Consider the following 27942-nt stretch of genomic DNA (forward strand, 5'->3'; position numbering starts at 1 on the left):
GTAGATGCAGAGAGGATGTTTCCCCTCATGGGGAAATCTATAACTCGGGGGCATAGTTTCAGAATAAAGGGTCACCCTTTTAGAACCGAGATGAGGAGGAATTTCTTCTCTCAGAGGGTCGTAAATCTGTGGAATTCTCTGCCCCAGAGAACTGTGGAGGCTGGGTCATTAAATACATTTAAAGTGGAGATAGACAGATTTTTCCAAGATATGGGAGTGAAGGGTTCTGGGGAGCGGGCAGGGAAGTGGCTTTGAGCCCAAGATCAGCCATGAGGAGCCAAGTGGCCTATTCCTGCTCCTATTTCTTATGTTCTTACCCCTACTCTGATGTTCAGAGAAAACAATGTTTTGGGAAGAGAGGATAGAAAGAAAATTTGAATGTGTCTTTGCACCCCTCCTGAAAGGGATTTAAAATAAGATTTTTTACTCACTCTCAAACTGTGCGGTTGGAAAAAAAAAAGGAAAAAATTGTTCTATACACAATGTTGAATTTTCTGTTTATTTTGGTTCCTTTACAGTCACAATAAACTAAGAGGCAAACACCACATTTATTTAAGCAATGATAAAACAACTCTGAACTATTCAAAAAAACTTTAGAAATAAAACTCAGAACATAGATCACTTTTCCTGCAGGTTTACATTTTGAGCATCACACTGTTGCTTAGAATCTACCATGCTTTCAAAAGGATAGTAATACAATTTTCACAAGTGAAATGACATTCCTTGTACTTCACTAAACAGGGCACTTCCCCACTCTATTCAGCCATGTAACCAAAACACAAAATAAAGCAAAAAATATATTCCAGTAACATTTTGATTGTAAATGCAACCACAATCTTTAGGTGAAAAGATAATGAGAAATGGTTACCAAATATTTTAAAACACATTTGTTGCACTTCAGGTATTACATGTGTAAGTTTCTGTATGAAGCTCAAAATAATTAAAAAGAAAAAGAAAGCCAATCATTTCCAATCTACAAAGAAACTTTCCCAACCAAAAAAAAAACCCTTCTAATTTACTTCAGGCATCAGGATGTTGCCAAGAGCAAACAGCCTCTAGTCGAATTTAGGATGCGACAGCCATTAGACCATGTGACTTTCAGGTACAGGCCACGTCACACACACAGCTGGTGCTTAGGAACAGAATAATAATGTGTATTACATGGAATAATACTCCACGTATTGAAAAACAGCCTTATTACAATTTTGAATCTCTAATAATCTGATATTTTATAGTTATCTTCCTACGAGGAAAGTAATTATGAGGCGCCTTACATTTTACTGTGCAAGTATTGTTATTTAATAGCCATTTCAATATGTGAAAGAAACCCCAAGAGGTTGGAGATTTCACGGACAAATTTCCCTGCCCTTCCAGCAAGTCTCCGAACAAGCAGCCAACCATACTTTAGATATCTAAAACAAACCACTTGGAGTGTGAATTAAGGTAGCTCACACACCAATGTTTTTGCCCCTTCTCTGTGGGGAAAGTACATGGCTTCCAATCTGTCCCTCACTCAACCACACAGTTGAGAGTCAGACCACGCCACAGAGAATCACAAGCAAAAATTCATTCCCTACCGCTTACGTCTACACCAACTTAATTCCATTTTTAGAGTTGTGGCTAGTACTTAATGCAGCTATTCTTCCTTTTCTAGTTATCTGAATATTAGAACATAAGTGTTGGAGATGCAAACTCGCCAATGTTCTTTTTCCCATCCTTACTGTGCATGTGTGCCAGTCACCAACCCAAATTGTCATTATGCATGCAAGTCTTCACAGTGATCAACAAATGAATCAACTGCAGGAAGACACTCTCGTTGAGATGAATCCTACGCTAACTCAATGTTGAGACACAAATACTTTCAACAGTAGTCCCTGAATCGTGATCAGGATATATGCCAATATTCCCCTCTCTAATTGATGGGTGCCGCAACCAATTATAGTGCCGTAACTAAGATTAGCTAACTCAACACTGAGTGGGGATTTAACTTGGAACCTTGCTGCTCTGTACAGTGGATTAACTGGCTGAGCCATCAGTGGAACCTCTTACTTAATATACATTTCAGCAATATATTTTGGTTACAGGTTTGAATAGAAAACAAAATGTACTTTTACTTACTCAGCTAACAAATTCTCAAGATTGGGAATTTTTTTTTTTTTTTTTTTTAAATGGCACATCATTTCAATGTTGAAAACCCTGCTGTTTCAAATTACAGTTCACAAAACAATAAGATGGTTATTCCATAAGCACATAATTCACTTTTAGATAAAACCTTGAACTGTGCATTTACACACATACAAGTTAATGCCAAATGATTCAAAGTGAAACAGATTTACAGCTTTGAAATTAATCACAGCTGCAAATCTGAGATTGTAACCACCTTTTGAAATACATGGTATTACTTGTGTATTAAAATAGCCAAAATTCACAATATTTGTATACTCGGAATAGTCAAAATGAGGAAATGTTCTATGATCATGCATATTTCTCCAATTCTTTCTAATTTTAAACATTTCCTACAAAGTCAATTTGCAGATATAGCTGATGAAAAAGTGTGCCATTTAAAAGCTACAAGGAAAATCCAGTACTCAAACGATTAGTTAACAAACATTTACACATAAAAATAGGTATCAGCTGATGGACATTTCTACTGGGGTGCATAAGAACACCCAGATTTTTAAAATGAAAAGGTGTTAATCTATAAAGTCAAGCTCATCAACACAACACTAACAAAATAAACGCTTGGGCATGCACACTATTGTTTTCATGCCCAACAGAAAAACTGCTTCAGTTACCCATTTTTTATTCCGTATTTTATATACATCACAGCGAAAAGCTCTCTAACTGACCTACAAGTAGCCTTTCAGCACTTCTCTATCAGTCATGTTGTATCATAACTTGCATCATGACGCTTTATCAAATTGGTTAAGCCACTTGCACCCAAGTAAATGAGTAGCATTTTCCCCACCACCAAATTCAAAGGGGGAAAAAAATAACAAGTCACTATGTTATGTAACAAAGTAGCAAAAAAAAAATCGGATGTTTAGAAACACTAGATTTAGGTGAATTGCAAACTTGGCTACATTTTGGACTGCTTAATATGCATTAAATTGAAACTCACCTGTAACCATTTATTATTGTATAAAATGTCTACAACCACCAAATCATAGATGCCTCTCTTCATGCATCAGTGGCCAGCTTTAGCTTGTAACCAGACATTATGCACTTGCCAAAGACTGCCGAAGCCAACACAGCCTGGGGAAAACTTAATAGCTGTTCTTTAAATGGGTAATAAACAAACATACTTTTGCTTTTATTTTTCAGGCTTCCCACTTACCATGAACTAGTGTTAAGAGAACAGGATTGGGGGACTTTTTCCAATATCATCAATACCAGCTCAAGTAGTTGTATCATTATTTTCTGTTCCCCTCTCCAAATGGTACCTGTGACTGGCATATGGTGGGCCAAGGCAAGTAAGTATGAGGAAAAGACATCCATGTGTCTTCAATTTAAACTGCAATAGTGAGCTGAATGTGCTAACAGTTAGAATACCAGTGTAATAAATAATATTGTTGGAAAAAACAGCTGATTCTTCTGCTTTTATTACACTTTATTAAATATAGTTTATAAAAAATTACCATTTTATTTGACTAATTTGTTCTAAAATGGCTTACCATTTGAACTGAACATTAAAATGTGTGCGTTTGATATCCAAATGTGCATTATAATTGGCTTTTTTTGGGACACGGATCAATTGTTGATTACACTGTGCGTACAAGCTCATGTTGAGTACAAAATGCAGAAAAACTGCATCTCTTGCCATCCTAAACTTTCAGTGAGTAAATGTACCATATGGTGTGGTGATGAATTGGCTACATTTGGCCTCAGTGTCCCTTGGTAAGGGAGAGCGGGGGGGGGGGGGGGGGGGGGGGGGGAAGGCAGCCAGGGTTCCTACTCCTGATTGCCATCCAATGATTCCTGCTTACAAGTACACTTGCTGACAACCAGGTGAGGACAGGGTGGGGCTTGTATGTGATGCCCACCATGATCTAACTGTCCACAGACAATGTGCGACTTTGAATAACAGATGCTGGTACATGTGGAAATGCACTCTCAAGATGAACAGAGAAAACAAGCAGATAAAAAACACTTCACTCCTGAACTAGTTCTTTTAGGAGCATCAGGTTATCTACTTGGAGTGTTCAATGAAAGGAGGAAAAAAGGGCAAGCTATTATAGCATTGCTTCCAATAGACATTACAGCTTGCTTTTTAATAGATCATGGCAGTTTCATTAAAAAAAAATTGTCAGGGGGGGGGGGTGTGGGAAGAGATATTTCATTGCATTTCTGTTGGATTGTGAGCTTGGGATGGAGGAGAAAGAGACACTTTCTTGATCTACCCATTACAAGTCATATGGTTAACCTTTACGGAGATGCTGGCTATTTCAGAAACAAATACAAAAAGTACATGTTAAATAAAAAGTAATGGATGGTCAAGGAAAAAGAATGAAGATGTACATTACCCTTGTTGGTTTTAGGTGTGCTGCAGCTGTGCCACATTCAGAATGCACAGCCCCCAACCATTCATTATTCTCTGCATACACCCTTGCTAGGAATTTAGCGACCATAGTAGGTATTGTTTGTGTTGGTGTTCGTGCCCCAGTTTACACCCTGAACACTGGATATATAATCTGACGAATAGCCCCTGCTTGAAGAGGAATACAATGCAGAATCTCTGGCTGGAGTGGTAGAGGATAGGTACGATGTGGAATCAAGTGACTGTCTCAGGTTTGTCGCCAAAGTATCCTGCTTCCAATCATAACCACCTAAAAAATACAGAGCAAAATAGAACACAAGTAGATTTTGTTATAATAAAAATGGACTGTGATGGCAGGTCTGAAAATTATAGCCAGACACTACCCAACACATCCCAATAGGAAACAAGCAATGCAAGGCAGTATCAATTGCAACAAGTTGCATTTTCAACTCTTCAGGCAAGGTAGGCATTTGAATTTGACACGTGGCAAATATGCTAAAATCATCTTCAGAAATTAGTAAGTACCAACACTGTAATTACAAACCAAATCTGAAACATCAACACCAACACAATGGTTGGTTGGTGGAAACAAATTCTCAAAATACTTTGAGAATAGTTAGATGGCAGTTTTCTCCAGTTGTTTACCATGCGAAGTTTGTCTGGAACTAAAGCCCAATTAACTGGATAGCTTAGGAAGATTGCTATCAGAACGTGGTAATATTTACAGGGAGGTCTTGCACCTACATGCAGATCTGGATGAACCAGTTCCTGAGCTACAGGTATACATTCAACCCGTGGAATCTAAAGGGTGTGATAAAGAGCAGTATCCTTGCACTGGCAACATTTATTGGCACTTAAAAGCACAAATACTTGGTCATTCCTGGTTAGCATCAGAGGTCAATAACTGCAGGCGCGCCCCTCAGGATGCAGTGACTACGAGACCGGGGGACCTCGAGCATTTCCATCTGGAGGAATTTGTTCTGATTCCTTTGCTTGAGGATAGGTCTGAGTCTCTGTCCTTGGGAATTACCAGTTACAGTTACAAGTACAGGAGTAACCCTATACTTCTCCTGGCCTTGAAGCAGGTCTTCTCTCGGGTGAAAAGTGTAATTAACTTTCCACACTCTTAACACCCTTTGCCAACCACTGCCACAACAGAATGCTCCTTAAAATTTGAGGGAGAAACCTGTAGTCATGGTATCTCTGACTCAATCACAGGCACTTAAATCACACCCCAAAAAGAATAGTAGGTACCAGCCCTCCACTGGACCACTAAGGTCTGGAGGCACAAGCCACTGCTGAAATTAGGGTCCTGGAACAAAAGCAGTGGATCTTGTTCCAACGTCTTCCATGAGACAAATTTTAGTTAAAGTGAGGGTATTTAAAGCCCAGTGAGAAAGAACCCTTTCTTCAAAGAGGGATTACTACAAAAATGTTGGTGAATCTTAGGCCTCAGTGTTGGATTTGTCTCTGAAGTCTCTCAAAGAATTACTTACCAGTGCTACCTCAATCACCAAGCCCTCGATGGAACCAGTCAAAAGGACCAACTGAATTCAAATTTCAGTCATTGACTGATGCCTTCAATTGCATTTTAGTCAGCTTCACATTGTCTATACAGCTGCCTCATGAACCAGAACAAATAATACGCACAAAGCATACATTAATTTCCCAGCTGGAGGGAAAAATTATTTAGTCAGTATGTGCAGCAGCTCGTGATATCAGCTTGCAATGCATCTTTGTAAATTTGTTCCATTACCTGGAAGCCACCAGGCAACTGGAATACTTCAGAGTTCTCTTTCCTCAATTTGGATTGTACCTTATACAAGACATGTGAATTCTGCTGACAGCGTTAAACAAACGCCATTTGCACAGGCTCCCCAGATAGCTATTACAGCTCGACAATTTATGTGTAAACTACAGATTGTTTGGAGAGGCTTCTTGGTTGAATTCATCCTCCATCAAGAGCCAAAAGACCTAAATAACCTTGCCTCAGCAAATGCAAAAAGTCACAGGCACCAGCAAATGCAGAAAGTCACAGGCACCATTACCTTCTTCCAATCAGTAACTCAAATGTCCTTATGTAAAGGCACTTTTATACTTTCATGAGGAGTTCCAGGAAAGTGCAACTCAAATGGAAATCTGTGATCTCTCTGCATTGCTTGATCCGATTTAATTTAGATGGTGCCAAGCAGACACTCCTAATCTGGGCCAGTAGGAGTCTTAAGTCCTGTGATTCCTGTAGATTCAGGGTGGGAATCTGGCTCCATGCATTTAGAGGCAAGTGGAGATAGAAGGGCAGTTCATGAAACCTACAAAAATGTCGGTCTCTGATTCCATTTGGTCCTTGACATTACAGAATGCTATTGACACCTGAACTACCACAGAATGCTGTAGACAACACTCTTTTGATGTAAAAGTGCAATAAGGTTGAAGCCATTTGTTCATTAAAGCCAAAGAAATTTGATGTGGAACAGAGGTAGAGTTCCATGTTATGAAAAAGTGGTTTCTTCCTTGATGTAGAAGAAAGCATTCTGTTAGATTCTCTCTCAAGAGTGCTGATGAGGAGTTTCTTGGATATTGGGACCAAAGTGAATGCAATCGCCCAATGATGGTGGTGGTGCCTCTCCAACAGCAGGCATTGCCTGCAAGTAAGGCTTAAATAATTTAGCCTCAAAGCTTTTGAACTACAAAAGCTGGGTTCACTCCAACCGGAGGTTAAAAAGGGCAGATTTTGCAGCTGCGAACACAGCTCCAAGTCCACTAATTGGAGATATCCCCAAGGTACAACAAAGCTGGCATGGATAAATATGGATCTTAAGCAACTGGTGATATACTCAAGATCAGTTAAGCAATGAGTGTTGGTGAGGAGTTTCTTGGATATTGGGACCAAAGTGACTGCAATTGCCCAATGATGATGGTGGAGCCTCTACAACAGCTGGCACTGCCTGCAAGTAGGGATGAAATGGTTTAGCCTTAAAGCTTTTGAATCACAAAAAGCAGGGCTCACTCGAACCTGAGGTTGCAAAGGGAAAATTTTGCAGCTGGAAAGTCAGCTCCAAATCCGCTAATTGGAGCTATTTCCAAGGTACGACAAAGCTGGCATGGATAAATATGGATTTTAGGCACTGGTGATGTACCAAAGGTCAGCTAAGCTACAAAAGCAACTGGTTGTTGTAGCCTGCATCAGCTGACTTTTGCGCAGCATGGAGCCCAATGCTGGGCCCTTGACCTCGGAAACTACACCGATACTGCAGAGTGGAACACAGGTTTGGGTATAGAATGATGCACTTGAGTAATCATTTCTGAATCTATTCCAGAGACTGGACTAGGTTGATATGCCAGATCAAGCCAGTGAATTATAGGGATCTGAACTTTTGATCCACAATATAAATTTGGATCTTAGTGGTTTTTGATCATAGCTTCAGGTGTTGTCCTATTACAATTCCTATATCTCACTTACCTGAAAATCCAAACAGAACTTCAGACAAAATCTGGAATTGAGCAACTGAAGTCAATGGAAAGACATCAATGAGGTAAGAGGTAATATGGTTTGTTTGGTGTCACCTGTAAATAGAGATGTTGCTGATAATTTTCAAATCTGAATTACCTCTGAGGCTTTCTGAGTCTCGTACCGCTGAAGCTGACACATCAGGATTATATCTGGAATAGTCATCTGGTATACCGGTGGATCTTGCGGTTCTCTGATCCAATGTTGCCCTCATGGCTGGGTCCTTTGAGGTTGGGCAAGGGAAAAAAGGTTTGAAATGGGATACAGCAAGAACTATGTAGACACTGTTTAGTTAAAAACAAAGCACAAGAACATAGTTTTTTTCCAAAAGAAGAAACCCAGTTCTAGTTTATTTACTACAACTTAAGATCATTGAAGCATTTTAGGCTGGCAGTAAATAAAGTTCACTGGGATTGTCCGCCAAGTACCCTAGGTAATCAATTTAAGATCAGAGTATGATATTTGAGTTCACAGAAACAAATAAAAACAAACAGAGATCCCAAATGGTATTAATTTTCTTTATTCAATTTAGCTGTAGTTTGTTTCACTGAAATAAAGGCAAACCTTAAATTAGCAGTGAAAACAGAAAATTCTGAAGTTAAAACTTCAAAACAGTGACTTTTCTTTTGAAAAAATCTGTCTTTGAAAGATCCAGCTAGTGGTTTGGGAACAGTACATCAGTGGGAGAAGAAAGAATGGGAAAATGTATGCAAGTTTCCCATTCCATTCACAAAGACAGGCTGCCATCTGCATAGTGGAGAGAAGGCAAGAAGCAGCAACAATTCTATTTGAAAAGCATCAATGGGAGAGTTGATGAAATGATCACGGAAGTCTCCAGTTGTTTTGTAAAGTATCAATTGCCAGGAGGAGTGAAAGAATTAGCAGACTACCCAAAATATTCAACACTATCCACCAAGATCGTCATAAGACAACCATGAGGATATGAATGGAAGTATCTGGAATCAAAGAAACCACAGTTAAGAAATTTAACACTGACGAGTAGACGAAAACCTTCGTTTATTTCATAGCTTAATTGGAAAAAAATGAATTGAACATGGAATATTTTGCAGATTGAGATATTATCACCTTACACTGTTTGAAATTAAGGCCCTGGGTAACCACATTAGCGCAAGATGGGATTCCTGGCAGCTGTTAATCAGACCACAAAATGTTCAATTCATTTTTTTACAATTAAACCATGAAATAAACAAAGGTTTTCATCTGTTCGTCGGTGTTAAATTTCTTAGCCGTGGTTTCTTTGATTCCAGATACTTCCATTCATATCCTCATGGCTCTTATCTTTGGACTTAGGAGGTCGAAGTCAGCCAATCATTTGGGTGAAGGTAAATGCAAACCATTAAAATTAGATCAGCTGTTTCTGCAGCCATACAATGTATGGAACTTCTATCTGGTGTGGATAATTTGAACAGCAGCATTGCGCATCCTAAACAAGCATCAACTGAAAAATGTAGAAAATGTCTACAAGCATCGACAGAAATGTTACAATAAGCAACCTTCAGATCTGCTCAAGATTTGTCAACTAGGTTCACTGCAAATTGCTTGGATGATGATTCTTGATGCTCTTATTAGCAGCAAAAACTAAACCTACTTCTAGATCAAGTGAAGTTCATCAGATTGTAATGAAACAACAAGTTTATTTAATAGATTATATTCCTGAGCACAGGAGGCGAAGTGTGAACTATCCAAAACTTTTTTTTTTAAATATACAAGAGGTATATTTAAACTACATTGCACAGCATGAACAGTATTCTGGCCATAGTGGAAGAAAATAAATTATGACTCACTAACTACATGCGAGTTAGGAGAGAAAAGGTGCTCCACTGAAGCCCGTATCAATATGAATAGTCCAACTGAAGTATCACTGGAAGAAAGTCTCTTGGTGAGCAAAATTAAAAATGATATATATATGGAATTTCATCCCCGGTGCACAAATAGGGCTAGACAGGCTTTCCAGTGTCTATAGCTCTTTTAACTCCAAGTCTCACTTGGGGCTAAAGAAAGGGAATCAATAGGGCCAGTTTCTAGCAGTTCCTGAACCAACTGCTAAAACTGGATGCTAACTTCTGATGAACATCAAGATTTTCCCCAAAAAACCTATTCCAAAGCTCAAAATGATGATCTTTAATGCACACCTTCCAGCCGCCTTCTCATCGGTGACGTTTTTGGATCAGTTGGTAGCGCTGTTGGCAGGTTGTAGGTTCAAGCCCCACTCCGGGATTGAGCATATAATCAAGGCCGACACTCCAGTACACCATGGTGTGTGTACGGGACTGTCACAGGTGCTATACTTATGAAGAGACTGTTAAGATGAATGTTCAAATAGTACAATGTGATCTTGAAGAACAGGGAGTTTCCAGGGTGTTCTAACCAACGTTCTTTCCCCAACCAACACAGCAAGAAAAAAAAATAGATCAGGTCATTAATCTCATTGCCTTTTGCGGAATCGTGCTGTATAAAATGCTGCCACTCTTGCATATGTAGTGTGTCACTTCACTTCAAAATACAGGAAACTCTTTTATCCAGCACCGACAGGACCGGCGGGGTGCCGGTTTATCAAAAAGTCCGGATTACAGAGAGGTATAGTAAAAGGGACGAGAGCCCCGTACACGGCCACAGATCTAGGCGTCCCTGTTGCATAGCAACAGGTGCAGGAACCCCGGCCACAGATCCAGGCGTCCCTATTGCATAGCAACAGGTGCAGGAACCCCGGTTACACAGCCAGATCCAGGAACGGCCACTAATATGAAGTAAAACTTACCTGAACCTACTCCTGAATTTTGCCAGTTAATAGAGATTTCCGGTTATTTAGGTGCCGGTAAATCGAGAGTTTCCTGTAATTACTTGGATGTAAAGCACTTTAGACAATGAGAAGCGTGACAAGCTACAAGATAATTGCAAACTCTTTCTTCCTTTACATAGCAATAATAGTTAATCATAATTCTGTCTGAAAACAGGGAATAAAATAGGTTGAGGTATTTTCCTCATGCACAGCAAAGCTTTAGCAATCCCAACAGATTTAGGACTTGTAACATCAACATAACAAAACCTTCATCTGGAATTTATATATTTGCTGTTTGAAGAAACAGAAGAAGTCACAGGTCATTCCTGCAACTGTTATGCTGAAAGAAAGAGCACCAATCTTTAACCGGATTGGATTGGAGAATGTCCGGAACAATGGTAATATTCTAACGTGAAACCTGGTAGTATTCCGCACCAAGCAACACCACTCTCCCTATATCGGCCGGAGAACAGAAGTCTGCTTTCTTTTCATCTCAAGTTCAAGCAAAAAAGTATCAGTGAACCATAGGAAAAATGGCATAGCGAGTGGTGTTCCTCAGAAGATAGAACCGACAGAATCATGAATATCTTCACTTTCCATGCGGAAGCCATCTTAAGAAATGGTGTTGGTTAAAGGCGTGCAAGTTATGTGATTGGCGGGTATAAAACAATCCAGGTATTTTTGCAGGAGGAAGAAGTCTGTGCGCTACAGGAATATTTGACGGCAACATTATCTTGGCAAGTGATTGCGAAGCAGTCAGGACAGAAACAAAAGACTGAGGCAGTTGGCACCAAAACCTCAGCTGAGCAGAAATACCAGGCAATCACCTCCATGCAAAACTGAAACGAAGTACAAAGTCTTCTTCCCAGTCAAAAACTGAAGGAGGATTCACAAATCTTCAAATGTTAAGTCCAGATGGTGCATAATGATTCTATAAGTTACGAGACCTTAATCTAGTTGGCTTTGCCACTCAGAAAAATATATGCCTCAATTCCTGTACCAAGTTGGTTTATGGCATCAGGAATTAATGGCAAAGCTTTAGTGCTGGTAGGTTTCAGAAGATTTGAAGGATAGAAAATCCATTCGTTTGCAAGTTATCCTATTTTGAAAAGCTGCAGAGTGAGTGCTCTCCTTGACATAGTGGATGCTTGTGTAAGTAGTCGTGGCAAAGGTTACAACGTATCTTGGTGCACTTCTATTTACAATGGATCAATCTTTGAGGTTTGGTCTTTCATCTGTCAAGAGAATGTAAGAGAGTGCAACACACAACACAAGGAATAACTCACATTCATAGTTCTGCAAAAAATAAACTTTAATGAAGTAACACCTGCTCATTACATGGCATTAAGTAGCAAAATCTTTTAATATAAACTACCACTTGACCAATTTTGTTTAGAAATGTGGGAAAACTGTATACTTTGCATAAGACAAAAAATTGAGTTCACTGTTTAAAAGATCGAGAGCCACGGGCCATCTTAATTATGAGTCATTGTAGTTGATGGCATTGATGGCACTGTAACTCTGGAGAGGGCACTCACCTGACCCAGCTCAAACCTACTCTGTCTGCTCTGGACTCTCCAGTGCCAATCTCACTCTTGCCTCTTTCCAGCTTCCAGATAGTGTTGGACGAAAGACACAGTACATGTAAAAGTGATTGGGCATATTAAAATCAAATTTCCCACTCTCTGGAAAACAATTACTTAATTGAGATTGGGAATTGACCGATGCAAAGTCAGATGCAAACACAGCACGAATAGTGTGCTGTTTTATACTGGCTTTCAATTTTTAAAAATCTTTTTCAATCCAAAAGGTAAAAGGAATGATTGACTACTAGCCAATCAATCGTTAATCAATTATATTTTAATAAATTAATTATTAATGCTGGTGGAATTCAAGACTGCACAAAGGTCAAAATATCCTCCTCACAAATGCCCATCTACTTTAAGGCTGCTGTACCAGATTAGAAAATCATCACAAAACTCCCATTAACCTGTGTTAGATGGAAAAGTTATCACTCAGCTGCAAGCGGATTATAATCGTACCTCTGAGAATTGTATACAGTGGAACAACATCCACTCAATCTGAAGAATTTGTGTTACTGGTTTAAAGGCAGAGATGTCCACTAATAAAATGGAACGTTAATACAAATTGCAGATATTTAACAGGCTGCTTAACAGCCTAAATGCCACATGTCCTTGCAGTAACCAAAAAAAAGTTGCTGGTAACCAAGAGATATTTGCAATAACAGTGTGGAACACGAATGCTGAAAACACAAATCTGACATTAGAAATTTAATCCTCCTTAGCTAGGAGAAAGATCACATTTTGCCACTAGAACTAAAGTAGCAATTGCTGAATGAGAGGCCTTAACCATTCACCAAGGATCATCCAGTAGAAGAATTTCAAAATACTCACAGTTTCTTTCTTTTGATAGTAACTGATCAATGCATTCTTGAAAGCCTTTGTAACCTTCAGAACAAAACTGGCATCGTCTTCACTTTTTATCTGAAATTTTTGCTGCAAATAAACACGAAGTTACATTTCCACACCTCACTATAAACCATCAAACTATACAAATCAAAAAAATGCCTTGGATAGCTAGAAAGTTCAGTGACCAAAACAGGCCACAGTAATCTAAATGTCATCGAACCAGATGACTTCCTCTCACTTGTACACTGCTGTTTTTCAAATATATACTGATGCCACACACTGACTCTGGCAACTGGGGAATCATAACAAAATGCCTAAGCAAACAACGTTATTCTGCCCTCATCTGTGCACCAGACGTTGACTATTGGAGGTCTCTGCTAGGACTGGTTGCAGGCGTAGGAGAATTGGCCACAGTGTCCGTTCATCTGATTTTCCCTCCCTTTTTGCAGGGAAGCAACTTCTCACCGGTACTCCACAGCACATATTGATAATTTGTGAGGGTGACTAACCCACAATCTACTACTAGGTGGCACAGTGCATTTGAATTTCAACATGTGGGGCCACCATCCCACCCAACAAGTTATATTTAGACACCAGCAGATCTCTTGTGGTGTTGCTCACGGTAAGTCAGAGGTTTTATATCAGAGGTGTCCTGTGCAGTAGCATTACTGAGGACACTGGGGAGGCCCTATGTATTAAGGGTTACAGAACCATGATAGATGGAGTTAAGATACAGATCAGCCATGATCTAATTGATGGCAGAAGAGGCTTGAGGGGCTGAATAGTTATGTTCCTCGGATCTGGCTTACTAGATTGAGGTCTCGTCCAGCATAATCTGGGAGCACTGGGGGTGGGGGGCCCAGGAACACTGGAGAGGAAGGCTCTAGAAACCCTGCAGTAAATCTTGGGATCATTGGGAAAGGCATACTGGGATCTGCCATAGTTTTTCCCACTCACTTAATCCGTCTATGTCTTTGCACCATCCTGTTCCCATTACACAACTTGCTGTGCCTCCTAACTTAGTGTTATATGCAAACTTGAATATACAGCCCTTCATTCCCTCGTCCAATTAATATATACGGTGAAAGGCCAAGGCCCCAGTGCAGATTCTGGGGAACACCACTGGTCACCTCCTGCTAATCAGTGAACAAACCCTTTATCTCTACTTCCTGCCTCTTACCTCCAAACCAATTACCAACCCCTCACAAGGTTACCTTCAAATCTGTGCACGCTCATTTTTGCTACTAATCTCGTGTGAAACCTATCAAATGCCTTCTGAAAGTCCATTTAGACAACATCCATAAATGCACCTCTATCCACCCACGCTAATGATCTGCTCAAAAAATTTAACTACATTAGTCAGACATGATCTATCCATCACAAATCCAGGTCAACTCTTTTTGATCAGGTCATACTTGTCCAAGTGCTCAGTCACTGTTGCTTCCCCACAACTGATGTTAAACCGGCAGGTCTGTAATTACTTGGTTTCTCTCTCCATCACTTCTTAAATAATGGAGTGATATTTGCACTTTTCCAATGCAAAGGCACAATTCCTGAATCTGGACTTCTTTGGAAAATTACAACTTGTATATCTATAATTTCCTCATCTATTTATTTTAAGGTGTGCAAACCATCAGGTCCTGGAGATTTGTCTACCTTAAGTCCCATTATTTTCTCCATCACTTTTTCTTCACTAATATTAAATCCACTAAGTTCCTTGGACCTCAACATTGAAAAGTTCAGAAGCAAAAGTTAAAAGGTGATAGAACATACCAATTTTCATTAATGTATATATACAGCCAGACATGGCCAGCAATGAAGTTTCACAACCTTTCACAAGATTGACACTAATCATGGCTTCATCACTTAGTTACCTGGCCATTATATAAATCCTTAAAAACAGAACCAACATGAAAAGCCTAACTTTATACACAATAAGCTAAAAGCTCCAATAACCAATAGTGTCACGGAATTGCTAAAAAGTTCACATTTTGGATTATAATTTGTTAGCTTCAGCTCCCCATTATATAATATATACCATAAGAACATAAGAAATAGGAGCAGGAGTAGGCCAATCGGCCCCTCGAGCCTGCTCCGCCATTCAATAAGATCATGGCTGATCTGATCCTAACCGCCAATCCACTATCACAGAACCATCTCCTGAATCTAACAGAATTAGACACACGAAATAGGAGCAGGATCAGGCTACACGGCCCCTGGGCCCGCTCCGCTACCCACAGGGCCATGACCGATCCGAACCTAGACTCATGTCCAAATTCCTGCCCGCTCCCCGTAACCCTTAATTCCCTTTACTTCTAGGAAACTCTCTATTTCTGTTTTAAATTTATGTAATGATGTAGCTTCTACAGCTTTTTGGGGCAGCATATTCCGTGGACCTACCACCCTGAGTGAAGTAGTTCCTCCTCATCTCAGTTTTGAAAGAGCAGCCCCTTATTCTAAGACTATGCCCCCTAGTTCTAGTTTCACCCATCATCGGGAACATCTTCCCCGCTTCCACCCGATCCAACCCCTTCACAATCTTATATGTTTCAATAAGATCGCCTCTCATTCTTCTGAACTCCAATGAGTAGAGTCCCAATCTACTCAACCTCTCCTCATATGTCCATCCCCTCATCCCCGGGATTAACCGAGTGAACCTTCTTTGTACTGACTCGAGAGCAAGTATGTCCTTTCTTAAGTATGGACACCAAAACTGTACGCAGTATTCCAGGTGCGGTCTCACCAATACCTTGTACAACTGAAGCAATACCTCCCTATTTTTATATTCTATCCCCCTAGCAATGAAAGCCAACATTCCATTGGCCTTCTTAATCACTTGCTGCACCTGCATACTAACCTTTTGAGTTTCGTGCACCAGGACCCCCAGATCCCTTTGTACTTCAGTACTTTCCAGTTTCTTGCCATTAAGATAATAACTTGCTCTACGATTTTTCCTGCCAAAGTGCATAACCTCACACTTTCCAGTATTGTATTCCATCTGCCAAATCTCTGCCCACTTACTTAGCCTGTCAATGTCCCCTTGCAGGTTTTTTATGTCCTCCTCACTCACTACTTTCCCTCCCATCTTAGTATCATCTGCAAACTTTGATATGTTACACTCGGTCCCCTCCTCCAAATCGTTAATATAGATTGTAAAGAGTTGGGGACCCAGCACTGACCCCTGCGGAACACCACTAGTTACTGATTGCCAGTCTGAGAATGAACCATTTATCCCAACTCTCTGCCTTCTGTTAGATAGCCAATCCTCTATCCATGCCAGAATATTACCCCCAATCCCGTGATTTTTTATCTTAAGCAATAATCTTTTGTGTGGCACCTTGTCAAATGCCTTTTGGAAGTCTAAATACACTACGTTCACTGGTTCCCCTTTATCCACCCTATATGTTACTTCCTCAAAGAACTCCAGCAAATTTGTCAAACATGACTTCCCCTTCATAAAACCATGCTGACTTTGTCCTATTAAATTATGATTATCCAAATGTCCTGTTACTGTCTCCTTAATAATGGACTCCAAAATTTTACCTACCACAGATGTTAGGCTAACCGGTCTATAGTTTCCAGCCTTCTGTCTACTGCCCTTTTTAAATAAGGGTGTTACATTAGCAGTTTTCCAGTCTGCCGGGACCTTTGCTGAGTCCAGGGAGTTTTGGAAAATTATTACCAATGCATCCACAATCCCTACCGCCACTTCCCTCAAGGCCCTAGGATGTAAGCCATCAGGTCCAGGTGATTTATCCGCCTTGAGTCCCATTATTTTACCGAGTACCACTTCCTTAGTGATTTTGATCATGTTTAGCTCCTCCCCCCCCCCCCCTTTAGCCCCCTGTTTGTCCAGTGTTGGGATATTCTTAATGTCTTCTACTGTAAAGACTGATATAAAATATTCATTCAGTGTTTTTGCCATCTCCATATTTCCCACCATTAATTTCCCGGTCTCATCCTCTAAGGGACCAACATTTACTTTAGCCACCCTTTTTTCTTTTTATATAACTATAAAAACTCTTACTATCTGTTTTTATATTTTTTGCTCTTTTACTTTCATAATCTATCTTCCCTTTCTTAATCAATCTTTTTGTTATTTTTTGCTGCCTTTTAAAGTTTTCCCAATCCTCTATCCTCCCACTAGATTTGGCTACCTTATATGCCCTTGTTTTTAGTCGAATACTATCCTTAATTTCTTTACTTAGCCACGGATGGCTGTCTTTTCTTTTACACCCTTTTCTTCTCAGTGGAATATATATTTTTTGGAAGTTGTAAAATAACTCCTTAAATGTACACCACTGATCATGTATCGTCTTACCCTTTAATCTATTTTCCCAATCCACTCTACTCAATTCCGCTCTCATACCTTCATAGTCTCCTTTATTCAAGCTTAGCACGCTTGTTTGAGATCCAACCTTCTCACCCTCTAATTGAATATGGAATTCAACCATGTTATGGTCACTCATTCCAAGGGGATCCTTTACTAGGACATTTTTAATTAATACCACTTTATTGATGACAGGCAAAATGAATTTAGACTCACCAAATAATCATACAGTTTCTTTCTTTTAAGATCAACCACATCTGAAAAACTCTGTGGCTGGGAATGATCACCCTGCAAGATGGAATAAGAAAACACATGGAGGTTTTGGTTTAATCCTATAAATGTAAGTTGTCATCCACATATTTTCATAATGTATTCAGTTTATACCACAAGGTGAAAAAAAAGTTACATATGAATCTGAAGAGAGATTGAGAGTCTAGATGTCAATGCTGAAAAAAAAATAATGGAGTCACGCCTGTTGTACTATACCCTCTTATTAAACAGCCCTATGAACTCCCCTCATGACAAAAAAATAGGCCAACCATTAAATTTGTATTCTTCACTTGCAGATAGATGCATTCCCTTCCAAAACAGTATAAATCCAGCCTTAGGGTACGAACAAAATTGCAACGGAAAATTGTACAGGCAGAGAAAATAATACACTTTCTACATTTAGAACAGCTACCTTTCTCTCAACATGGTTTCTGCTCTTACAACACTGTAAAAAAGCCATGCTAGCACTACAAGAATCTACATGCAAGTAAAAGGGAATATTATTACTAGATATGCTGTCTCTATGACAGTGGAAGGCTATAAAGAGAGAAAAATTGGAATCAAGAATCTTCCAAGTCCATCAGGATGCTATTTCAAAACCAAGAGAAATTAAAAAAGAGAGAAATATCTGTCCTGAGATATTTCGATAAGAACATAAGAATTAGGAGCAGGAGTAGGCCATTCGGCCCCTCGAGCCTACTCCGCCATTCAATAAGATCATGGCTGATCTTCAACCTCAACTCCACTTTCCCGCCCGACCCCCATATCGCTTAATTCTCCTAGAGTCCAAAATTCTATCTATCGCAGCCTTGAACATACTCAACAATTCAGCATCCACAGCCCTATGGGGTAGAGAATTCCAAAGATTCAAGAAATTCCTCCTCATCGCAGTCTTAAACGGCCGACCCCTTATCCTGAGACTATGCCCCCTAGTTCTAGACTCTCCAGCCAGGGGAAACAATCTCTCAGGATCTACCGTCAATCTCCCTCAGAATCTTTTATGTTCCAATGAGATCACCCCTCATTCTATTAAACTCCAGAGAGGATAGGCACAGTTTACACAATCTCTCCTCATAGGACAACCCTCTCATCCCAGGAATCAATCCAGTGAACCTTCATTGCACCGCCTCCAAGGCAAGTATATCCTTCCTCAGATAAGGATAAAACTGTGCACAGTATCCAGGTGTGGTCTCACCAAAGCCCTGTACAATTGTAGTAAGACTTCCTTACTCTTGTACTCCAGCCCCCTTGCAATAAAGGCCAGCACGCCATTTGCTACCTAATTCCTTGCTGTACCTGCATGCTAACTCTCTGTGTTTCCTGTACGAGGACACCTAAATCTCTCTGAACACCAACATTTAATAGTTTCTCACCATTTAAAAAATATTCTGTTTTTCTATTCTTCCAACCAAAGTGAAAAACCTCACATTTCTCCCCATATACTCTATCTGCCACCTGATTGCCCACCCACTTAGCCTGTCTATATCCCTTTGCGGGCTCTTTGTGTCACCCTCACAGTTTACCTTCCCACCTAGCTTTGACACTAGATTCGCAAAATAGGAAAGTGTTCCATTTCCCAGCACAAACGTGAAGTGATATCCGATAAAATAAACGGTTACATGGAGAAATAACTACATGTGGTCTTTATACTGCATCTGGGAAAAATGTATTCGATTTCTTCCGGCATTGACTGAACACTAGCAGCAGGTTAAAATAGAATAACAAAAGATCTTGTTTAGTATCAACCTTGTTCAATGGACCAATTCAATGCGTTGACAACCCTTGGTTGAAATCGATCAAAGATGATCATGGAAACAGCCAGCCTCTTCAGGATGTGGGCAAATAAACTGATGCACCATGGGTCTAGTGCTGTGGGGAGAGGATTTAAACTAATTTGCTAGAGAGGGGAACCAGGATGAAGCATCAGAGAGGAGAAACAAGGTGCATAGAGGACTGGGATAGAAAAACAGCATTAGAATGAAGAGAAAGAGGAGGGATCAGACGGGAGAAATGCAAAGCAGACTAAGGCAGGATGGGAGTGCATGTGCGTAAATGCATGGAGCATGGGAAATAAGGTTGGAGAGCTGCAGGCACAAGTTGCCACGTGATTATGTTACAGTGGCAACAACAAAGAACTCACGCTTAAACAAGGACAGGTATGGAAACTTAACTTTCCTGGCTGCAATTCAGGAGAAATAGGGGAGGAAAGCGGGGGGTGTGGGGGGGGGGGAATAGCAGGGTGGCAGTATTGATCAAAGAAACTGTTACAGAAAGGGATGATGTGCTTGAGGATTCAAATGATAGATTCTATTTGGTTAGAGTTAAGGAGCAAAAGGAGAGATGTTGTGCTGCTGGGTGTATACTATACACTACCAAATAATGGGAAGATGGATGAGCAAAGGAAGATGTAAAAACAATATAGAGTAGTGATAATGGAAGATTTCAATTATCCCAATATAGACTGGGGGAAAAAATAGTTTAAATATCAAGGTGGGGGAGTGTGGAAATTGACATTATACTTAGCATGCTGGGTAGAATAAAATGGCCAAGTAAAAATAAGCTATCAAGAGGTTAAAAGAACAAACTTGCTTAGGTTGTAGTTAAAGCATAGAAGCAAATGTGTCACAACGTGTCTAGGACCAAGAGCCCTTTCAAAATACCCACCCACATTGATGATGTGATAACAGCTGTATTGACTCACTCGCACAAGGGAGGCATAAGGCTATAGAACAGATAAACTATTAATGATTGTCGCTAGACAAAGAAGCAAAACTATTGAGTAAGCTGATCATTTTGGTAACAAGATTCAGACAGAACCTCCTGACAAGATATATGATTAAAAACCTTGTCTGGAGATATTTCTGTCCTGCTGACCTTTTGATTATCCTTGTGCAAACTCTTACTCTGTGCAAACTGATACAATACCATTACACGTGATGTATGGAATGCTTGCTTGTTTGAGTGTATAAATATGCTGCATTCGCTGATGTTCTTTGGAGTTGTTGGCCTAGCCTTTGACAAGGCAACACTCCCCTTGTGTAAGTAAAAATTAAACTAACAATCTGACGGTACTGCTTGTGTTTTAGAGTCTTACTCGGAGTCGAGATTTCGACAGTAAGGATTCCCAAAATGTGTACAAGAACTTTCTTGATCAGTATGCTTCCAGCTCAACGGAGGAAAGAAGCAGTGCTGGATCTAGTTCCAGGGAATGAAGTGGGGCAAGTGGAGCATGTTTCAGTGAGATTGCATTTAGGAAACAGTGATCACAATATCATTAGGTTTAGAGTAGTTATGGAAACTGACCAGGAACAATCAAAGGTGAAAATACTCAACTAGAAGAGAAGTCATTTCAGTGACTTGAAAAGGGAGCTGCCAAGGTTTATAGGAAACAAAGATTGGCAGGTAGAACAGTAAATGACCATTGGGGGCCTTCAAGGAGGAGATAGTTCAGGTACAGACTGGATACATTCTCGGAGAGGGAAAGGAAGAACATCATTTAAGGTAGAGGAGGCATAGTTTCAAAGTTTGCAGATGACACAAAGCTTAGAAATGTAGTAAAACAGTGAGGAGGATAGTAGCAGACTTCAGGAGTACATAGACAGACTGCATAATGGACAGACACATGGCAGATGAAATTTAAAGCAGATAAGTGTGCAGTGATAAAAACTATGAGGAAAGGCAATATAAACTAAATGGTACAGTTTTAAAGGGGGTGTAGTAACAGTGAGACATACACAAATCTTTGAAGGTGGCATAACAAGTTGATAAAGCTGTTAAAAAAGCATATGGGATCCTGGGCTTTATAAATCGAGGAATTGAGTAGAAAAACAAGGAAGTTACGCTAAACAGTTATAAATCGCCGGTTCGGCCACAGCCGGAATATTGTATCCAATTATGAGCACCACGTTAGGAAGGATAGAGTAGCTAGGGAGAAACTTTCCACTGGCAGGAGCGTCAGTAACCAGAGGACGCAGATTTAAGATAGTTGGCAAAAGAACTGGGGGACGGGGAGTAAGATTGAGAAAATAAATTACACAGCAAGTTGCTATGATCTGGGATGCAATGGCTGAAAGGGTGATGGAAGCAGATTCAATAGTAACTTTCGAAATGGAATTGGATATATACTTAAAAAGGAAAAGAATTGCTGGGCTATGAGGAAAGTGCAGGGGACTAGGACTAATTGGATAGCTTTTTAAGAGCTGGCACAGGCACGATGGACCGAATGGCCTCATTCTGGGCTATGATTCTATGAAAGGTCTAATTTAGAAACAACAGTTTAAATGATTTACCTAATTTCTGAAAAGCTGACAACCATTAGGTCCACTTATACTGTGACCTACCTTTAGCTCCAGCCAACGATCAGACTTCCTGCAGTACAAAAATAAAAAGTTTAGCATTCTTGATACATTTGGAATACAGTACTTCAGTTATTTGAGCACACAATGAACAGAGCATGAAGAGTTTGAAAAGTGCTTAAGGGCAGAAGACTAAAAAGAAAATGGCTCAGTATGTGAGCATTAGAAATGTTTGCTTACAAAAAATAAAACTGGTTAAATATTGTTTAGGTACACATGTGTCAATCTAGCATTTAAAAGTGCAAGACAGTATAGGAAAGTTTAGAACCAGAACAGGATCATTTGGCTCTGCTAGCCAGCAACTTTGCAGCTGGCTTCAACCCCACACCGCTCAATCTCTTTCTCCAGCAACACAAAGACCAGTTTTCTATTTTTAGAAACTAGAGTACTAAATACACCATCTTCTAACCACAACAAATAGAAATAGCAATTGCTCCAATTTTCTGCTGAGGAATTTTTTCTGTACGCTTTTGTTACCCTTACCAACAGAAAGCTAGCCGATCAGCACTTGCCTGCAATAACGCTCATTTCACGCTACTTAACTAGTCAAGTTTTGACGGAGGATGTTGATCAGCTTGAGAACAGGAAACTGTCGTACAGTAAGCACAACAAATTAATTTGTACATCCCAGTTCACTGATGTGGTTTGTAGATCCATGGTAATAGAACCAAAATATTTTATTTTTCCTGTGTGCAATCAATCAACTTCAGCTTTGAAATCAGAAACAGAGTAAACAACAATTCAAATTTTAAAGTGTCCATTTTTGTAGTTTGTGTTGAAAATTTTAATTTTTTAATTAGCTGTGGCCACCTTTGTACTTAAGATTTTTCAATATCCTGACGGAAAATGAAATATACAATTGAACAGTACACAGCAGCTGGCATTGCTTATCTATTTTAAAATGCCCCACAGCTGTGCGCTAGTCAGCTGATCAAAGTGTGATGAGTTCACAGGAGATGTTTAAAAGCCTCAACGGTAGTTGGCAAGATGAGTTTAGTTTTCAAAGTATTCTCTTGACAGGGCAAACCCTTTCCACCAACTGCAACACTGAACCAGCTACATGTAATAGCAACTTCTAAATTATGTGCCCATTTTAATCCAAAATCAGTCTGAAATTTATTTTCCATTGAGAACACAACCATCTTCCTTAACCTTTCCTCACAACTTCCTGAGACCTGGTACCAGATTTACTGTCCTCTGCAGCACCTTCACAAGGAGTAGAAGAATATTTTCCCTATGGTATGGTGACCAGTACGGGAAACATTATATCGGGTTGGGACTAACTAGTGCCTCATTACATCCTCTCATGTTTTTGTGTACTTACACTATTCCGCTGATATAACCCAGTACCTTGTCCACCATTTCCATTGGGCTAATGGTATCTATGACAACCTAAATGCCTTTTCTAATCATTATGTGGATTTTTGCAATTTGTGAATTGTAAGATTTATTGATTTCAATTTCCCTCGTGCAGTCAAGGTTAATGCTCAGGTCTTACAAATTGTCTAGGACTGCGTGACAAATGAAAGGATACACAATACTTAATAACACTAAGAGCTTTTGTTGCACTGAAACCAGCTTATTCACTTAAAAAAAAGATAACATACATGGTAGAAACCTACCCAGTCTGTTCTCTTGTACGATATTCATCTTCAAATTGTTTTCGGTCATCTCGCCTCCAGTCTGCACCTCTACCGTCATCTACGTACTGCGGCTGATCATCTTTTCTTATATTTGAATACCTATCTGAACCCCTGATATCATTTTCAGATTCCTCTTGCTGGACTTTTCTCCAATCAGCATATCCAGCTGAACCTTGCACACGATCTCCATATGGCCCCCCTCGGTTATCTATTCGCTGATCAGAGTATTGATTATAACTTACAGTGGCATCTACATATTGTTCTTTGTTGTCTCTATTCCAGTCAGTATAGCCCCTTGAAATATTTTCACTGTATTGTGTTCTGTTATCTTTCCTCGGGTCTGCGTATCTGTCCATAGCTCCAACACTGTCTCCATACAGGTCTTTATTGTCTTTTCTCCAGTCAGAAAACATATCGGAGGTTCTGACACCAGCTCCATATTGCCCTTCATCATCTCTTGGAGCTGAATACATCATCTCACTTCTCACAGACTGCTCTCTTGGGTTCATTATACCTTCCATCAAATTCTGTTCCACTCCTGGGGGATTTATTTCCCATTCTTGCTGCCAACCTTATCCAGGAAGCAAAAACAAGCAGTTAAATGATTTATCAATAAAATTGAGCACTTTATAATAATAGTTCCTATATATAAATATGTTAAGTGGAGCAGATTCCATTGCTATCTCATTCAAACCAACTTTAAAAGTTCTTTATAAACACAATATATAGAAGTTGAAGTTCAGTACACATCCAGTAGAAATTGCTACTGCTTGTAGCTGTACAGAAAGCATGTTCAGGAAAATGGCACCTTTGACTCCTCTGTTACTGTTTTTTTTCAGATGCTATATTTTGCATCATTTTTTGTTCGTACATTAAATTTCCAGTTTCATTCTTTTTAACTTTAGATTCTCCTGACTTTTGTTATAAGACAGTGAGTATTTGTCCACATATTAAGAATGTTCCAGGTTCCTGCTGAATTGATTCAGCTGGAGCATTTGTAGCACTCTTATAAAGCCAGTATATTAAAAAGGCCTCAACCTGAGCTAAGAAAAGGAGGTAAAAATAAAAATCAATCAGGGTTCCCATTCTGATTGCTATGCATACGTGAAGGAGAAGGGAATAGAGGAATATGGGGCAGGGCAGAAAGAGAGTGGGAGGAGACTAGTGTGGAGTATCAACACCGGTACAGTCCAACCTGCTTGTCCGACATCCAGTCTTGGATGAGCTGCAATTTCTTCCAATTAAACATCGAGAAGACCAAAGCCATCTTCTTCGCCTCCCCTTCCCCCCGCCCCACTCCATTCCGTTTCCAATTCCATCCCCTTTCCTGACCATGGTCTCAGTTTGAAGCCGATTATTTGCAACCTTGGCGTCCTTTTTGACCCAAGCTAAGCTTCTGACCCCATTACAAAGACGACCTACTTCCACCTCTGTAACAATGCCTCAGCCCAGTTGCTGCAGAAACCCTCATCTATGCCTTTGTCACCTCCAGACTCGATGACTCTAATGCTCTTCAGACCCTCCTTGAAACCTACCTCTTTAGGCACCCCTCCTAATTTCTCCTTCATTTGTGTATGACAAGCTGCCCTTCGCACCTATAAGCAATGATTAACTTTAATTTCAGTGGGAACCCATGGTCAATTTAGAACAGTTTCATATCTTGAATTCTTAATGCCTCTGAAAGGACACCCTCAAAAATGATATCCAACTATATAGAACAGGCATACTGTTATAAATCTCATCATTCATCAAGAAACTACTCGTGAAATAACGCTGGACGACCAGCTGGTGGCACCGTCCAAGGAGTATAAATACTCGGGCGTGGGCCCAGCTTGCCAGGGACATTTTGTAAGACAAGGAACTAGTGAAGTACAACTAGACCTCCATGTTCTGAAACAAGTTGATTAAAGCCTTGCTTTATGCTCAAACCAAGTGTGTAGTGAGTTTTATTACGTCAATTTAATCAACCTGATATCGACTCCACGCTTTGGGTGATTCGGGAACAGCCAGCTACGACTCGAACCGTAGAAAGGAACTCAGACAAGTAATCGATCCATCATGGAGAAACTACTCAGACCTGCCCGTCTCGACCTGGACCCGAATTCACTTACAGCTGCGAAGGTATGGAAATACTGGTATCGTACCTTTAGCAACTTCCTTGAGGAGTGTGGTGAGAATGTTCCTAACAAGTTACAAATGCTTGCTAATTATGTATCCCCTCATGTGTTTGATTATATCGAAGACTGTGTAGACTATGACACCGCTATCCAAATACTACAGCAGCTATTATGTCAAGTCCCCAAATTAAATTTTTGCTCGGCATCTACTGGCCACAACTCGACAACAACCCGGGGAATCACTTGACGAATTCCTTCAGAAACTGCAGGCTCAGCAAGGATTGTAATCTTAAAGCTGTTACAGCTGAGCAGTACCAGGAGGAGTTAATTTGTGATTCCTTTATTAATGGGATTGTGTCTCCCTTCATACGTCAGTGTCTGTTGCAGAATAAAACCCTCAAGTTACAGGCTGCCTATGACCAGGTATGTTCTCTGGACTTAGCAAAGAAGAATGCAGACACCTGTCTTTCACCATGTGCACGGGCTGCTGCTGTCACTTTTAGTGACTCTTTCGATAGGCCTCGGGTGGGAGCCCTCATGGATGACAACCCTACCCTGGAAAGCTACACTGATGACGACCCCGCCCTAGCGGCATCTTGGCAATCTGGAAGGAAGTGTTTCTTCTGTGGAGGTGCGTTCCATTACAGGAAATTTTGTCCTGCTCGTAACGCGACCTGCAATCATTGCAGCAAGAAAGGTCACTTTTCTAAGGTATGCCAGTCAAGAGCCACTGTTAGTAAGAAAGGCCACTTTTCTAAGGTATACCGGTCGAGAGCTCCTGTTAGTTTTGCAGCTACTATCTATAAAACTGCTCCTCTCGCCAGAGCCACTACTAAGGTTACAGCTACTATCTATAAAACTTCTCCTCCCACAAGAGCCACTACTAAGGTTACAGCTGCAATCTATAAAACTGCTCCTCCCCAGAGAACCACTACTAAGGTTACAGCTGTCAAGGGTAAAACTGCCCCTCCTCCCATCACAGCTGTTTTTCCCCAAAGTCTGTCCCATGCAGCCACGAAGGTTTCGGTAAATGGACACATTTTGAGTGCACTAATCGACTCATGCAGCTCTGACAGCTTCATTAGTGAGCGGGCTGTCTGTCAGTAAGTTAAAACTGCGTATTTACCCCTCAGACAGGGAAATTGCAATGGCTCTGGCGACACTGACCACCAATTCTTCCGGCTTTTGTCTTATCGACTTTATTCGCAATGGCCGCACTTATTTCTCCACCCGGCTCGGGGTGCTCAAAAACCTATGCAGTGATGTGCTCCTGGGACAGGATTTCCAGAAACAACACAAAAGACTCACTTTCGAGTTTGGAGGGTCAAAGCCGGAGCTTACTATTTCCAAAGTACCGTTTTGTGCGCTTTCGGCGGCTTCGCTCGATGAGCCCTCCTTGTTTGCCAATCTTTCCCCCCCGATGTAAGCCCATAGTCACCAAATCACGACGTTTCAGCCAAGATGATCGATCCTTTATCGAGGCAGAGATCTCTCGCCTTCTAGCTGACGGTATCATTGAGCCACGTTCATCTTCCTGGCGGGCTCAAGTCGTCGTCGTAGTTAAAAATCCTCTGAAGCCACACAAGAAACGTCTTTGCATCGATTACTCGCAAACTATTAACCAGTATACCGACCTGGATGCCTACCCACTACCACGCATCGATGACATGGTCAATAACCGTGCCAACTATAAGGTATTTTCAACTTTTGATTTAAAGAGCACATACCATCAAGTACCGTTAAAGGACTCTGACAAAAAGTATACGGCCTTTGAGGCCAATGGTCGGCTTTACCAGTTTTGTCGCCTTCCATTTGGGGTCGCCAATGGGGTGGCCGTCTTTCAACGGGCAATGGATAGCCTAGTCAAACAGGATAACTTAACGGACACTTTTCCATATCTGGATAATATCACCATTGCTGGTCATGGCCAAAAGGAGCATGATGCTAACCTCC

The 27942-nt window shown here is 40.4% G+C and overlaps 1 protein-coding gene across 9 annotated transcripts in view; it reads right to left on the bottom strand.

The window, feature by feature from the left end:
- Positions 1 to 480: 480 nt before the first annotated feature.
- Positions 481 to 27942, bottom strand: part of LOC147117313 (uncharacterized) — an 85773-nt gene continuing 58311 nt past the window's right edge. For 8 of the 9 annotated variants that reach the window (XM_085988219.1, XM_085988217.1, XM_085988216.1 and 5 more), the window contains 6 exons: positions 23852 to 24443; positions 22215 to 22242; positions 17821 to 17892; positions 13260 to 13361; positions 8145 to 8268; positions 481 to 4826 (listed from right to left, as the gene is read on the bottom strand). In XM_085988219.1, the coding sequence (XP_085844345.1) occupies positions 4618 to 4826; positions 8145 to 8268; positions 13260 to 13361; positions 17821 to 17892; positions 22215 to 22242; positions 23852 to 24443 (1127 nt within the window). In that variant the 3' untranslated portion in view covers positions 481 to 4617. The remainder of the gene's footprint in view (positions 4827 to 8144; positions 8269 to 13259; positions 13362 to 17820; positions 17893 to 22214; positions 22243 to 23851; positions 24444 to 27942) is intronic. The other variant, XM_085988222.1, reaches the window with a different exon arrangement.

The sequence above is a fragment of the Somniosus microcephalus genome, chromosome 5 (assembly GCF_052327205.1).
Source record: "Somniosus microcephalus isolate GS21.2 chromosome 5, FLI_Smic_1.0, whole genome shotgun sequence".
Lineage (NCBI taxonomy): Eukaryota > Metazoa > Chordata > Chondrichthyes > Squaliformes > Somniosidae > Somniosus > Somniosus microcephalus.